Here is a 17,549-nt window from a genome sequence, read left to right as displayed (position 1 = left end):
CTAATAGTAATAGTGATCGTTGTTACGCAGCTTAATATCCCGAGTTTATCTTGCTTATTTGTATGCCATTCATTATATATATGTAAGGGTTAAGCAACCACTGAATTACATCCAGAATTTGTATATCTAATTACCGTGTCTTAATTTGAAACATATTCTGACATACGGATAAAGTTAACCTTTAATATTATTTATTTTTAAAAGCATTACAAATGTTTTCTTTTCTGTCCTTGATTTTTTATCATTATTTTTATGGCTATTTTTAGTTAAGAAGATATTTGGTTTGACATATTATCGGACCTAATTCTACTAATAGGATAAGAGATAACATATACTAAGGGTTATCATTTTTAAACAAAGAATGTGTTTAATATTGATTACCCAGTAAATAAGGCAGATTCAGAGACATACATCCGGAAGTTTGAGGATATATATGGTATAATCTGCACAGAAAAGAACGGAGGTACAGTTATTATTTTCATTTGCCAATTTGCACATTTTAATTAAATTGCCTGGCATTATGAGTTCCAGATGTGTTCGAAGTAAAACATATAACAACCAGGGGCGGATCCAGCCATTTTAAAAAGGGAGGTGCCTAACCCAGGACAAAAGGGGGGGGGGGGGGGGTGTTCCAATTACATGTCCACTTTCAAATGCATTGATCCTCCAAAAAAGGGGGGTTCCAACCCCCGGAACCCTTCCCCCTTCTGGACCCGCGCCTGACAACTTAGTAATACACTATTTGGGTAAGGTGTGCGTTTATCCTCACGAATTTTGTAATCCGTCAAAAATCTTTTTTTCTTGGCCCTGAAGAGTAAAGTTCTACTGTACATGATATCTTAGACCGATATACACTATTAAAAGTTAGTCTGTATTGTTTATAATAAGATTGACTGTTGAGAAGATATGTAAGCAATTTAAAACGTCCATTTGCATACTGTGTTTGTACTGTTGACGGGATCTGATTTATTCACACTATGATTTGCTCTTAAACAGTCAACCGTGTTGAAGGCCGCACATTAATCTATAATGGTTTACTTTTTTAAATTGTTAAAGGGATGGAGAGTTGTCTCATTGGCACTCACACCACATCTTCCTATATCTACATAGATATAGGAAGATGTGGTGTGAGTGCCAATGAGACAACTCTCCATCCAAACAACAATTCAAAAATTAAACCATTATAGGTTAAAGTACGGCCTTCAACACGGAGCCTGGTGTTTATATTAATATAATAATCATATTTTATCAGTCTGGAAAATAAAATCATAGAACTCCAATAAATACATGTTGTCTACTCTAAGGTCGAGTTGTTGATTGACACATTCCACATTTCCTTTCTCAATTTTATTATATAGAGTACATACAATCTAAGACTTTTTCTTTTCTGTGCAAAAGTATTAAAACATTTGACTTTCTACACTTTACACAAGTATTCCCCATTCCAAACTAAAAATAAAATTGAGAGAGTTGGTATTGGTTTGAGTCATAAAAAAGAATAGTCAACGTAATTACAGGTATCTTGTCTGAGGGAGGTATAAATTCTTCTTTGTAAAGGATCACTCTGATTTAAACAAAACAATATAAGAAACCGACATAATCAAGATGTTGGATTTCTTGATTGACAATATATTTGTTTCATTTGGATGACGTTTTTTCAACAGATTGTCGTCATTCTAATGGGAACCAACTGTGCCCCTCTTCTTGTTGACTTTTTCTTTTATTATTATGAGGCTGACCTCATCCATGCACTTCTTACATGTAGGAAGAAAGATAAGAAGTAACAATGTCTTTAACTTTATTTTCCGCTATTCAAACGTACCTTGCATTTTTTTCAACTGTTTCGTGTATATTTTAACCCTTATGTTCTTGTAAAATAGAAAGTTATCATTCCATCTTAAAATCGTGGAAATGTAAATGATTTTGAAAAAAAAATGTTACAAATATAGTTAAGAATTGAATGCTCTTTTTTGTAAATTTATTGGGATGTAAAAGCGTTGACGGAAGTACATTTTGTATGAAGCGCGGAAGCGCTTCATACTAAAAATGTGCGCACGGTCAACGCTTTTACAACCCTATAAAATTACAAAAAAAAAGCATTCAATACTTATAATTACATTTTTACCTATAGGGTCATGAAAGCACGCCTTTATAAAGTTTTTATTACATTTACCTGTGCACTTTATTGTGGGACCTCGTGTCATCATGAATGAAAAGTTGCATTGTGTAATGCAATTGATTACGGAATATCACGAGTTTGCTAGTTAGCCAATCAGAATAACGTATTATAATGAAACATACATCTTATGTAATTATTTACAAATATTTATGGTTTTATCTTTTTGACACATTTTCCGTTTTCATTCAATGGGGCAAATGGGTCTTCAATGCAGCTAAACATATCTGCACCCGGATGTGGGCTTCAGCTGGCTCCTTGAGAATAGTTTCTACTAGTTTAGTAAAACGGACGCCACACTAAACTCCTGAACATATTAATTTGCCATTTTTGTTTTAAATGTAGAAGTCTAACAAAGTCTAGTCTAATGGTACAGACATGTCGTTGTTCTTCGTGGCTTTCCAAACATGATACATTATATCCTGGTTTAGAATTTCTCATAGGAATTGTCACAAGTTTATGGCATCAGTTTCTATGCGATAAGATGGTCCAAATTAAAGATATATCTTATAACATTTTTAATTTGGATCTAAAACCCTTATAACTATTAGTTTTAACATTGGAAGTTGTATACTGAACAGTAAAGAGTTATGCTTTCGGGAGAGCCTACTCGGTTATGCATCTCTAAAGTTTTCTGACTCTTTTTAATTTTCCTAGGTCAGTCCTCCGTCCATCCTTAATCATGTGCTAATATATTTCTTATGACAGATCCTAGGACACGTTCGATTATAAGCTTAAGGCTTTGGTCAAAAGTCAATTTTTCATTATTTGGTTAGGATATATATAACAATAATCAAATACTACATGTAAACTATTTGTTGGGATATAAAATATTGTATAGGCAGGATAATTTTCATATAAATATCATTTAGGCCTGATACCTCATTTCTACCACAACAAAGTACAGGTCAATTTTCGAGATTTGTTTAATCAGAGGAAATGGAAAATGAAGTATTTTTACAATCAAAATTAGATTATTTATATCTCAAAAACAAACTACAGAATGAACTTCTTCTACTTCCCGATATACTAGGCGCACTCTAAAACTAATTGGAATATTGACTCGGGTTTTAACCGTATTTCCTGATTATTTCCTGATTATTTCCTGGTTTTGATTGATGCAAAAAGGTGGGTTTTTTTTACAGAGCATCATATAAATATTTCAAAGTTTGTCAACTTTATTCAATAAACCATATTTGATCTACTTATAGATAATATTTATTATTCGGTGAAAAAAAATATAGATCATGGCTTTAAACAGGGAGGGATTTTACATCGCCAAATATATAAATATAAAGAGATGTGGTATGATGGCAAAAAAAAAACAAAAAAAAACGAGACAACAATCGATCCACAAAATTATTCTTTCGTTATCTTTAAGATTTGTATTAAATTCGCCGGGTTGCCATCATTGATATCAATCATACATATATTATATATCGAAAACACAAGGCCCCGAAACCAATGGGGAACACAGGTGCTCTTTGAGAATAAATAGTTTCTGTGCCACTAATTGCGCTCGTCGTGCTATTCATTATAAGTAAAACTAAAGGTAATAAAACCGATTTCTTTTATGAATATGATATCCAATCTTTCTCAAGAGCATCTTTTATACATCATATATATAAATGTAATGTTGTTTTCGCCTTTCATATTTCCATTAATTTAGGCAAGTGACTGTGCCTAAATGATATGAACAATGGTTTTTTATGTTTTTATTTCAAAAAAAGAATATGAAAATTTGTACGAGCATTTACAAACTTGAATATGTCAATTTTTTTTAAATATTCTTATCGATTTTTCATTTTACATTTTTTATTTACCAAACTGGCATTAATTTGTCAAACAGATTTTATTTTCTTGATTATTTTTTTTATTTTCATCACAACATTTTGAAGAAAAAAAAATTAAAACGTAAGATCATTTTTTCGTCGCATAGATAAATGTTAGGGTTTTACAAACTAATATAGTACTTCCAAGAACTTGATACATATACGTCCCTGAACCAAATATGATTATTCTAATCTTTTTAAGTGTCCTTCATCTTGAACAAACTTAAACTATAGATGTAAGTTATCTTCATAATCGTTATTTTTGTTTGTAAGTACTATCAAAGAGCAAAAGATGAGATAGATATACCGAATATCTAAATATATTTCACAAATTGCCTTTAGGGCGAAAACTCTGAGAGACATTATAATATACGAACAATTTCAATTCAAACTTTGTGTGCGGACATGTAAATATCGAATGAACAATAAGTGGGCTACCTCGTCGATAAGAGAGAACACTCTTTTGGACCAAAGAACTACTTACATTAGCTATGTAGATTATTGAGAAAATGAGAAAAGACGAAAGCGTCACAGGAAAGATAAATGCAATTAATAATATGCAAGAACGTTTTTGTAATATTGGCCAATGTACGTTGCAAACTAGTCTCACTGCAACATAGTTTAGTATGTTAATATCCAAAATAGACAGGCAATAACGTATCAACTACCCATAAATCGAACACATAACATCAGAATTCTAGATACTATTTACCGCCGATATAAACATGACAATATAGGTGTATGGACATGTAAAGAAATAAATTAAGTAATCGAAATACTATAAACTACCAGTATATATAACTGGACTTATTATTCAATGTGAAGAGTCAAAAATTAGTTTTATGGTTCAATAAAATCAAAATAAATTATTGCCATTCATAATAAATAGATTTCTATCAAAAATAAGTCTCAAACAACTTTTTATATTATTTATATCAACGTACACACATGTTGGCGTATGAATACACAACGTCAGAGTGGGCGTGTCGCAATAAAAAATGACAACATTGAAAATAAAACTAATAATGTTAACCAATCAGAAGACAGTAAAAACACCAAATTTATTTATCAATTAGTAAATCTATTCCTGACCCCGAAATGACAAATTTATAAACAATTCAAATAAGAAAACTAACGGCCTAATTTATGAACGAAAAACAAATATGTAACACATCAACAAACGGCAACCCCTGAATTAAAGGCTCCATGAACATGGGGCACTGGCTCACACCGAACAGCACGCTATAAAATGGCACAACAAATAAACAGTGGTAAACCATTCAAACTGGAAAACCAACGGTCACGGTCTAATCTATATAAAACGAGAAACATTGATGAACCACATCAACAAACGACAACCACTGAACATCTGGTTCCTGTATGTATATCAACTATACTACGTTGGGTAAATCAAAACTGAAGTTTGCACAAACGATGACCATTTTTTTCTACATAAAAAAAATCTAGTTCGTTGGAAAGTACAAGCAATAACGCCATTTGTTACAAACAACGTTGTCAGAGCATTGTGTAACTGCTTAATTACACCATTCGATATTACAGACTTATTTGTCATTTCAGATGTACTTTGTTCCGAATTTAATTACATTTTTTACCTTGTGTTGTATGTGTATAATGGTGGAAACTCTTCCAGGTATATATTGATCATATACAAAAGTAATGATATTAATTTTATTTGCATATCTACAAGTATACTTGATTTTGGTTGACATGTAACAAAAACAAAACAAAAGTTTGAAATGAAAAAATCCTCACTTTTATCATAAATTAAATTAGCCTTCCGTTTAAGATATCAAGATCCAGGAAAGGAAGTGTCGTTGTTTGTACCTTTTTTTAGTAAGATGAGGGGGATAACTCTCTCTAGTGAACTGAAGTCGACATTTTTGTATGCATGTATACATTTCTACTACAATTTATCTAATGTTAAAATAATAAAAGTATTGACGGAATTTACTTTGTGTAGAGCAAAGACAATTCGTGAAAAGAGGGACAACTCTAATAGTCTAGTGAAAATAGCATTTGACCTATAAAAAATTGCAACATAATTTGTTTTTGTATTTTTCGATTCCAAATGGCTTTCTTTGTAACATGCTAAAAGTCTACCAAGATATCTGAGTGGGAACATGGATTTTTTGGGGTGAAAAATACCAAAATTTGTCAAAAATAGCGAAAAACTGGGAAAAGCTTGTTAAACATTCATTTTTTATGATAATCATTTCAAATCAAAAGTTTTACATCAGTTCATACAGTATTTATGAAATAAAATAACAAAAAATATGTGTTTTTATAATAAACATGGAATTTTAGGTGAAAACATCGGATTTTTGTTGGAATTTGAGATACCCATAGCGGGAATTGATTACCAAAACAGGCAAGAAAAATATAAAAAATTGTAAAAGTAATTCATTTGATTTTTCAATAAAGACAAACACTATTATTTTAATTATTCCAAAACTTTACAGCAATTCCTGTGAAAATGATGCATTTGGGTAAAATATAGCAAAATCAATCAAAAAAATCGTTAAAAACTGGAATTACACCAATTTGGAGTTTAAACTGCTTTTGAATCACTCCAAAACAGAAAAATGGAAATCTTAATCAGATCAAACAAAATGCATTGTAAAACGTATAGCAAAATAACAGATTTTAGGTGAAAACAGCAAAATTTGTCTAAAAATCGTCAAAAACAAGAAAAAACTACTATTCATATTGTTCAGAAACTATTTTTTCGACAGACGTATGGTTTGGTGTCATAGTTTTGTTTAAAGTTGCATCTACTAATGTTAAGAAGCTTATCAGGTCTGTGGAAGTGCTATCAAAATTGGAAAAAGTTTTCCATTTTTGATTTCCCAACCATAATATGTAGGATGTATGTCAACTTCTTCTGATAATACACTCGAAGACCATGAAATTGCCCTGTATCTGATGTTGGTGGTAAACTTTTCACCTGAACCAATGTGTTTTCAGTAATTACTATAGATTTTAATTCTCTCCAGACAAAAATGTCAGTTCCTCCATATAAACATGTTAGCGCTTCTTCTCCTGTTTTGATGGTATCTGCTTTAATGAAGCCATGATCTTGATATTTGTGATTAAGTTTTTTTAATGGAAGTCCTGGGCGTATTTCAAAAACCCTAGATGATGAGTAACCACCTGTTAAAGAATGCAAAAAGAGCAACAAATTACAAACATCCTCCCAAAGAATCCTTTAGACTGTTCATTATTTCATATTTAAAAATACCTAACCTGTTTGCACTGTTGATTAACATGGTCCAAGACCACAATTGTCGTCCCTTGATTTTCGTTGTCAACGAATATAGTCCTAAGTGTTGACAGTGGTTACTTGCAGATTTTTTTGATACCGCTTTCAAATTTATTTCTCCATATTTAATGCCTCATGTTGCAAGTAGGGATTGAAACTACACAGTCACTGTAAACAAATTTGGGTCCAGAATTTTCAAGGAAAGTAGTGATTTGGTCTAGCTGAAAAAGGTTAAAATTAAAATTTAGCACTTCGGAAGCTGTCAAAACATAAACATAAAATTGTCCATATTTTGAATTAGAGCCGATGAAGTTTTCTATAATTTTGATATAATTTGTCTCAAAAAAAGAACAACACATGTTCTGAAAGAAATGCACTACGAAATAATTGTGGTCTTGGACCATATGATGAATAAGTACAGTAACACTAATAGATCCTTATCTTCACCATTTACTATGACTTCTAAATACAATGCTGTTTGCACAATAAGAAGATCTGCATCCTTAATTGCATTCTTACATTTAATTTTATTATGCTTTAGCTTGTCACAAAGCATGTTAATAAGAACTTGTTTGTTTTGACTGTTTGACATGAAAAGTTCCTTTGGATAATAGATTATTTTCTTCATCAACTATAGAAAAGATCTTGATGAGAAGTGTCGAATCTTATGGAGGTCTAACCTGAGGCAGAGGTATGGGTGAATCCCAACGATCACAATATATACTATCAATGCCAGTTTGTGTAGACTAAAACAGTGCAATGCAATATCTCACTGGTATTGCAAACTGGACTAGTGATCAGCACGAAGAAGCTAACCGTACAAGGAAAGAATGAGACAGGGTAGACACTCTTGCAATTCTTGAGTACCTTAGTGAAAGAAATCATTTTCCTAATTATGTTTCACTTAGAAATATTGAAACAGGTGTTAAGGCAGAGCCTGCTATTAATGTTGAAAAAAACAGTAAGTTTTTGAAATCATGTTAGAATCGATGAAATGCGGAAAAAATAAGAGTTAAAGCTTCAAGAAGTCAAACCAATCAACAACATTGGCAGCCAAAGCTAAGTCAAAGTCATATTCAGACTTTCTTAAAACATTTAAAAATAGATGGTGAGGGTCTTCAGTATGTCCTTGATGGTGAATGCATATTGCAACGACTTCATTGGACACATGTTATATCATTTGGAGACATTACACAAACAAAGACCCTGTAATTTTTTTTTGAAAGTTATCAAGAACTTAATTCCTTCAATTAAAGATATTACTCATTTGCGTAGATCAAAAGGCAGTATTTTGAAGAACATCAATTTCACCTCATCTATGACTTGCAAAACTTAAACAGAACTTTTCATGTCAAACAGTTTGAACAAACCACATCTTCCTATATCTATCTTATTTTAAGGGGCTTTGTGACAATCTGCAGAATAATAACATTAAATATAAGAAAATGACTCATGAGGCAGATCTTTGGATTGTGCTTTGTCTTTAGTAGTTATAGTAAATGGTAAATATACAGATCTATTAGTGTTACTGTACTTATTCGTCGTTAATCAACAGGTAAACAGGTTATTTTTAAATCTTCAAAAAATGAAAATATGGAACATAGAACAGTCTAAAGGATTCTTTGGGAGGATGCTTGTAATTTGATGCTCTTTTTGCATTCTATAACAGGTTGTATCTCATCATCTAGGCTTTTTGGAATACACAAAGGACTTTCATTAAAAAAACATAACCAACAAGATCAAGTTTCATGAATAAGGATCATTAAAGTAGATACCATCAAAGCAGGAGAAGAAGTATCCAATTCAGGGAAATGTCATAGTCTTTGAGTTTGAGTTCGAGCATGGTATAATCGGTGCCAAAAATGGATGTAATAAGAAGTTGACATAGATCCTACAGACCATGCAGACTTATGATGGTTGAGAAATTTCTCGTGGAAAACTGGAAGTTCGTCCAATTTTGATGGAACTTCCTCCTGCACATGCTAAAAGTTTTACCATTATAAGATGCAACTGTAAGCAAAACTGCAACACCAAATGATGTGTCTAGACAAAATGGTCTTCAGAAGTGTTCGGTAGGATGCGGTGATTGTTGTGGTTTGAATCGTTCTAATTCTGTTTGCATTGCTGAATCTGACTTTACTGATGAAAAGATATTTGTTATATACAGAAAACTAGGGAATAATCTTTAAAAAAAATGTTTCCATGTATCTTGTCATTTACTTTTAAATCATTATCAGTTTTGATCAATGAGACTGTTTACTTCCAGTTTTCACGATGAACTGTTAAATCTACAGGCCCGGGGCTCATTTTTTGAATTTTTTTAGTTACATTCTCTTGGCCTGTAGATATATGATTTTCACAGGCCGGAGAGCAATTTTACAAGCCTGGGCTGCCACTCAGCATGAAGACTGTACATCTCATTAAGCATCCATGGTCAACATGCTGCTCAGTTTAAAAATAAATAGCTTTCAATAACACTAGTATATATTGATAGGGGATTAATTGAGGAATCAAAATAGCAAAAAATTTGTAAGGGTTTTGCAGAACCCAGTGTCTCGCCTACTTTTGCTGTAAATCGCAGGCTCAACAAAAATAAATGAGGAACAAAATCAATAAATATATTCCTCTTGATACAATCTTTTGATTGTAAGAGGCTTCTGTCCAAGTTTGGTAAAAATCCAGCATAGTTTATTATTTTAATAAATGCTTTAAAAACTTCAATATCAAATTTTTTTTTTTTATTTCACCAGGAGATTTTCTACCAGTATAACAACTATTTTTTTTTCTTGACAAGGTTTGAATTGAAAATCAATGTGCAACAACTTACTAAATCACCAAGAGCATAAATTTAGATTCTTGGAAAAAAATCTAAGTTCATTTAAAAGAAAATTACGGAAAAAATGGATTTATTTTTTTACAAAATTTACTTCTGGATACTATCTTATTATCATAAACAAGCTTCTGTTTAAGTTTGGTAGAAACCCAGGATAGTTTAAGACGTAGTTATTAAAATTTTTAAAAACTTTAACCACAGAGTGAATTTAATGTTTCCCAGCAGAAAAACTAAGTCCATTTACAAGTAAAATATGGAAAAAATGGAATTTCATTTTTACAAAATTTACTCCTGGATACTAACTTATGATCATAAATTAGCTTCTGTCCAAGTTTGGGAGAAATCCAGTATAGTTTAAGAAAGTTATCAAAATTTCAAAAACTTTAACCACAGAGTGAATATTTGTGGACGCCGACGACGACGAAGGAATGTAGGATCGCTTTTTCGACTAAAGTCGAAGGCTCGACAAAAAATAAAATAATAGTCAATGTGGTTGTTTTTGAGATGGTAGCCATTAGAATTTTGGCGGGAAAATGTTCTTTCTTGATTTTTCATAGCTTTATCATTGGCCAGTCAAAAACTATTAAAAAAAAATAAGATTTTATAAGACTTTTACAAATGGCTTATAATTATGCATGTAAATGATTTATAAAAAGAAAATGGGGGTTGATGGGCAATTTTTTTAAGGCATTCAAATAGATAAAACCAGAGTATTTGGAAATTTGACAAAAATCCAAAACATGACAAGCAAACATCCTTAAAATCACTTGTTGGTTAACATAGTATGAATTTAAACATTGTACTTTTTCATATAAAGAATATAAATTAATTTTCACTAACATCTTAATTGATTTCTGAAAAACTATGAATTTTATCAGTTTTTTTTCCAGTTTCCATGGTTTTTGACAATTCTGGGCCAAAGGAGTAAGTTCGGTAAGGGCCATATTTGGCCCCAATTATAAAGTTCATAGTTACAAGACAATAAATGTTTTAAGTTGCCTTAAAGACATGTTAGAAAGTTAAACAGAACTGTTTTTGTCAAAGTTTAATTCTAACACGTTGATTTTTACATCCAAAAAAGGTCAAAATAAGGGATTTTGGTGAAATTTGACAAAATCAGCTAGATTTCATCTAAATGAAGGACCAGGAAACATAGAGCGCAGTCGTCGACAAGCTTAAGATTCAAATAAGACATGTGAAATGTCTTCACAAACATTATTTTAAAAGATCTTTGTTGTCGACGCATGCGCTCTATGTTTCCTTATCCAATTATCTATGGAAATTTACCCATTTTCATTGATTTTTTCGTGAAAAATCAATATGAGTACAACTTGTGACGTCATAATGAAACGCAGAAACGTAAAATTTTCAACAAAATGGTTTATATCCTAGCTAGTCATTGTATTAGCTGTAATTTATCGTGATATTGGTCGATAAATCTGAATTTGAAATTTACGCTAAAAAAGGGGGCCATTTTAGGACCTTATCGAACATACTCCTTTAGCTTTTTTCACCCAAAATCAGCTATTTTCAAATTTGTTTAACTATGAATTTTGTTTGATCTGATTATTATTCTATTAAGATTTGAATTTTTCTATTTTTAGAGTTATTTAAAAACAGTTAAAATTCCAAATTAGTGTTTTTCCATTTTTTTAACGATTTTTTGATGATTATGCTATATTTTACCCAAAATCACCATTTACCAAACTAAGTATTGCTGTAAAGTTTTGGAATGGTTGGTTTTAAGGTTTTGTCTTTTTTAAACTATCAAATGAACCTCTTTTACCAATATTTATATTTTTGCTGTCCTGTTTGTAATCATTTCACACTTTGTAAATCTCAAATTCAACAAAAATCGGATGTTTTCACCAAAAATTTCATGCTTATACAAAAAAAAAACTATTTTTTTATAATTTCATTTTATAAACACTGTATAACCTGTTGTTAAACTTTTTATTTGAAATGATTATCATCCATAATGAATGTTTAACAAGCTTTTCCCAGTTTTTCGCTATTTTTGTCAAATTTTGCGATTTTTCACCAAAAAAATCCGTTTTCCCACTCAGATATTTTGGTAGATTTTTAGTATGTTACAAAGAAAGCCTTTTTAAATTGAAAAATACCAAAAAGAATTCTGTTGCAATTTTTTTGAGGTTGGCCACATTTTTCATCTATTTTGACTAGACTATAATACGATAAAGCTATTCACATGTTATGGTTCAGGGAGTAAAATATCAAACAAACAAACAAAAATCTGGTGAATGTGTTGGCGGTAATAAGCATAAGTGAAATTAGGAATTAAGCATTAAGCTTAAATCCTAGGCATTAAGCTAACGCCTAGGCAGTAAGTCTATTGCTTAAATGATGTTAGGCATTAGTCTTAAATCCTTGGTTTACACTTCGAAAGATCATGTTGAAAAAAACTATTTTGATTTGAAACATTCATTCTGATCTATTCAGATTCTATTGCCGTGATTTAGATGCATGGGATCGAGGGGTTCAAGCAAAATGAGACAAAATTCAAACAATTATTATTAATTGTATTAATTTTAATTTTAGTTTCTTGTGTATAATTTGGAGTTTAGTGTGGCGTTCATTATCACTGAACTAGTATATACATGTATATACATTTTGTATATTTGTGTAGGGGCCAGGTGAAGGAAGCCTTCGGGTGCGGGAATTTCTCGCTGCATTGAAGACCTATTGGTAACATTCTGCTGTTGTCTGTTCTTTGGTCGGATTGTTGTCTGTTTGACACATTGCCCATTTCCATTCTCAGTTTTAAACTAATAAATAACTGTTATTTCTATGCTAATGAACAATAAAAAGAAATATTGCCATTCAGCTTGGAATATATATAAATTGTAATAACTTGTTCGTGAAATTTCATGTATGAGCATGACGCATTAACATCGGACATAAGTTATTCACCAAAATTTATTATATGATTAAACGTTTTTCGAAATGATTCTTTTGGTATATAAAATGGACCAATTCACTCACAAACTAAAGTCATTATAACATGATATGTTCTTGAGTCACTTGTTCTAAAAATCTGTAGTTCATACGCCAATTGACTCTTTTCAAAATTCGTTTAATCTTAATAATTCTTTGACTTTTACTTGTGTTATTTAGGAGACTGCAATTTTAATACTGATCTTTGTACCTGGAGAAATGACGATCATGATACAATGGAATGGAGACTTAACCGTGGACCGACTACAACCGGTGGGACGGGTCCATTTTCTGACCACACTAGTCCAGGTAATTTTCATATATTAACATGGATATTTTCAAACAAACAGTTTCCCTTTTACGTTGATCTGGATCTGCTTATACTAACATTGCATTGCCTAGATTATCGTTCAAAGGTTTAGTTGATAAACAGGCCATCAATACCAAAAACGTGTCAAGCACAATTATAACAAAGACAATATTTTCATTTCCTTTTTTGAATTGAACTGAGACAACGTCAAGGGAGTTTGCTTTAACTTAATCTGAATATTAAACTGAATCACTAAAATAATCAGAAAGAAAAATGTTTTTTTTTTTTTGAGATCTGTTGTTGTGGGAATTTCTTTTTAAGCTCGAGGCAAGTCTAATAAAATTACACCAAATTCGTGCTCAAACTTAACTTTTTTTCAACAGAAAGTTCAATTTAAAATATATGCTCAGTGGCGGATCCAGGGGGAGGGTTCCGGGGGTTGGAACCTCCTCCTTTTGTTGGCCGATCAATGCATTTGAATGGAGACATATGGTTGGAAATCCCTATCTATCCTGGGTTGGGACCCCCCTTCTTATTAAACGGCTGGATGCTTCTGGATAAACAGAGACAAACAATCTTAATATATATATAATTGCTTTAAGGTGAAGCTGGAAAATACATTTACATAGAATCCTCAGGAAGGAAACTTGGAGATTTTGCAAGGTTGATAAGTGAAACATTTCATAACAAAGCGAATAGATGTCTAACATTTTGGTATCACATGTACGGCAAACCTGGAAGTTTACAAGTAGGTGTCACTATAAACCAAAGTCAGCCCGTTACTTTACTCAATATTACGGGGGACCACGGAAACAATTGGATAGAAGGCAGCGTATATATACCAGACACGTATAGGGACTTTCAGGTTAGTTTAAAAGGAATCGTTATACTAACTATCATTATGTCTCCAAAAATATGAAAAATACAAATTTCATGTGGTGCTTGAATGGGTTCTGTTCTTTTAGTCTGTCTCTCTCTATTAATATGATTGTACTGACAGTATAGGTCACTGTAAGTCCTTCGACAATGATCAGAGCCGATACCGCATAATGTGCTATAAAAGTCCCCGAATTGACAGAGGTAAAACAATTTAAACGAGAAAACTAATCTCCTAGATGTACAAAGAAATGAACGAAAAACAAATATGTTACACATCAACAAACGACAACCACTGAATGACAGGCTCCTAACTTGGGACAGACACACAAATACAGAATGGGGCGAGGTTAATATGTTAGCGGGATCAAACCATCTCCCCAACCTTGAACAGTGGTGTAACAGTACAACATAAGTACGAACTTTTAAATCCGTTGAAACTCATCAGATGGATACAAATAGAAATACATGTAAAAAACACACAGAGGGGGCGTGGGCGGGTACTTGTATATCCCACCAACAAAAATGACACTAAATACAGATCTGGGAATACTCGCAGTTACTGAAAGCTAGTCTAAAGCAACTAACAACTTCGCAGAAATCATGCATATTAATCTAAACTATCAATCAGTATAAATCCAACCACATTTTTTATGTATATTACAACCATTTCTTTAAACCTGTATATTTTTAATTTAAGATTGTATTTGATGGTATTCGTGGTAGTTCATATCTTGGCGATATTGCTTTAGATGATATCAGTTTTACAGGCATTTGCAATGGTACGTGAAAAGTAATGTAAAAAGGTTTATAATATGTGTAATTTGAAGGATAAATCGTGTACTCTATGCCAGGATCAAAATTCAGAGAAAATGACCAGATGCAACTGTATTATAAACTGTTCTTAGCTTATAAAACGTATATACAGTTACTGTATTTTTTGCATATGTTAGGGAAATAGATCCTATACCCAACACATAGATCAAGCACTTTGATGTGCGTTCAGTAATTGCGAGAAGTGTTTGTATTGTTTTGCTTTTATTTTAACCTGTGTTATATTATCAGATTATATCAATAAGTGTACAGTTACAACTTTTTGTTTTGGATATGATGATAGCGGCAGATTGAAAAAAATTGCCATGTTACCTTTTATGTAAAACGACATACACTTGCTAATTTCTTTGTCTTTTTTTTTTGTCACTGGTGGAAAGATGTAAATTTGGTAATCCTAGTCAAATATATTTATCACATGCACTTGTCTCAGAAAAAAATGTTCTATATAACTTTATACTATATTAAGGTATATGTTTATATTTTATCAAGTTCTTTCTGCTGAATCGACAACTACCACAACAGAAATATTTACTACAATTACTACAACTAAAACAACAGAAATATTTACTACGATTCCTTCAACTAAAACAACAGAAATATTTACTACGATTCCTTCAACTAAAACAACAGAAATATTTACTACGATTCCTGCAACTAAAACAACAGAAATATTTACTACAATTCCTAAAACAACAGAAAAGTTGACAACGTTTTCTTCTCCGGAGACAACGGTTTCTACAGGTACGGTAACTTGACAGGTAATATATATAGGTGTCGCAATGAAAATTTTACGTTGACAACTTTTTAAAATATAAAAATTGAGGTGAAACGTAAATGATAATCAGTTACTATGTGGAGCTAAGGCTACTTTAATATAATGTTAGGGAAGTCACTTTAAGTATACATGTAGTCAGGAACCGGTTGTTCAGTGGTCTTCGTTTCTCGGTGTTTTTTTTTTATAGATTATACCGTTTGTCAGTTCGCCACGGTCGATCCCGTTGATAATGTTATCTCGGGGGTACCAATCTGCTTTATCATTCTCTCAGAAAATAAGATTATTATGGGAAAATTTTGATATGACTTCGTAAACTCTTTTATGCCTGGTGTACACACAAAATAAGTACATCATAGTTAAAAGAAATTATCTTTGAATTAGGTTATATCTATAATTTTAGAAATGAATGTAATACTTTTTCTGTCTATGAAGAAATAACATAAAAAATGTATCCCACACTGTATAACATTAGACATTCTAAATTGCATTCTAATGCAACAACATTTGTAACGTTCATTTTGATTGGATAACGTCACTTTTTTAAAATGGCATCAATTGACAATTGATGCTATGAGATGTATGCGCAAGCGCAGACAGCATAATACAGATTTTAAAATGTATGTTTTAACGCTGTTTTCTGGCAGTTTCATTAGAATGGAGATAACAATATTGTATTTTAAGCTCCGACGGCATCAATTGGGGATTTGATGGTCGCAAATACCCGTTTACTGTCTCCGCTAACGCATCGCCAGTGAACTTAATTTGCGACCATCAAATTCCCAATTGATTCCGTCGGAGCTTAAAATACAATACAGTTATCTCCTAATTTAAACCGGTGTAAATTACTGAAAAAGGTTGATGATGTTACGGTCACATGACAAAATTATGTCTATGAGCTGATTTACAAAACACTGTCAACCAATCAGAAGGCGCGTTACATACAGTTTGAATTATTTGCCTATATATATTATACAAATTATATACCTTTAAGGTTTTCTCCGTTTTTTTATATATATGTTCCAGACCGTATGAGTATTTGGACCGTACGCGAACGGTCTGGACCGTATGCGTACTTTTTCAAAATAATCATACGGTCGGACCATACGCGTACGGTCTTACTAATATTAAAAAGTTAGTCAAGTTATCATTAGCAGATCAACATAACTTAACTATCAAATAAATATAAAAAATTTCGATTGTGATTGAAACAAAATCTTTATATTTTAACTTTTTTTTTAATTCACGCTAATTAAACATGCTAATCTCTTGTATTAAGCATGTCGATCAGTAGTACATTAATTGTATTATGAACTCTGAAATTGAAGATATCGGAAGTAAACATAAAGTGGGAGTTCAATTGTTTTAGAATATTTAGCAACTTTACCAAAAAATGCAAATAAGAGAGTCCAAAGTAAAAAAGGAAAATCCAGGAATGTCCTTTTTAGAGGTCGATATTTGCTGTTTTGGTGAAAATACCTAATTCTGCAATTTCATATGCTAATATTCTGCTTTTGATGGGTATGTTTTGCAAACAAACAGTGTTAGAAGAAATTTCTTCTCTGACAAAGGAAACACATGGAGAAAAAAGCATCATTAATATGACAATTTTATTGGATATACATATATTAAATTACTATTTATATTTTACAAAATATTCAAATCACAATGAAATGAAGAA

The 17,549-nt window shown here is 31.7% G+C and overlaps 1 protein-coding gene and 1 long non-coding RNA gene across 2 annotated transcripts in view; both read left to right on the top strand.

Annotated features, from left to right (window-relative positions):
- The first annotated feature begins 348 nt into the window (after positions 1-348).
- LOC134686684 (uncharacterized) lies at positions 349-13,389 on the top strand. Its single transcript, XR_010101638.1, has 3 exons — positions 349-463; positions 5,587-5,659; positions 13,257-13,389. It is a non-coding gene; the product is annotated as an uncharacterized LOC134686684 (long non-coding RNA).
- Positions 13,390-13,995: 606 nt separating this feature from the next.
- Positions 13,996-17,549, top strand: part of LOC134688460 (adhesion G protein-coupled receptor L3-like) — a 115,971-nt gene continuing 112,417 nt past the window's right edge. Inside the window, exons 1-3 of the mRNA XM_063549195.1 lie at positions 13,996-14,251; positions 14,963-15,044; positions 15,586-15,837. Coding sequence (XP_063405265.1) covers positions 14,108-14,251; positions 14,963-15,044; positions 15,586-15,837 — 478 coding nt within the window. The 5' untranslated portion in view covers positions 13,996-14,107. The remainder of the gene's footprint in view (positions 14,252-14,962; positions 15,045-15,585; positions 15,838-17,549) is intronic.

The sequence above is a fragment of the Mytilus trossulus genome, chromosome 10 (assembly GCF_036588685.1).
Source record: "Mytilus trossulus isolate FHL-02 chromosome 10, PNRI_Mtr1.1.1.hap1, whole genome shotgun sequence".
Lineage (NCBI taxonomy): Eukaryota > Metazoa > Mollusca > Bivalvia > Mytilida > Mytilidae > Mytilus > Mytilus trossulus.
This window is presented reverse-complemented; position numbering and strand designations above follow the sequence as displayed.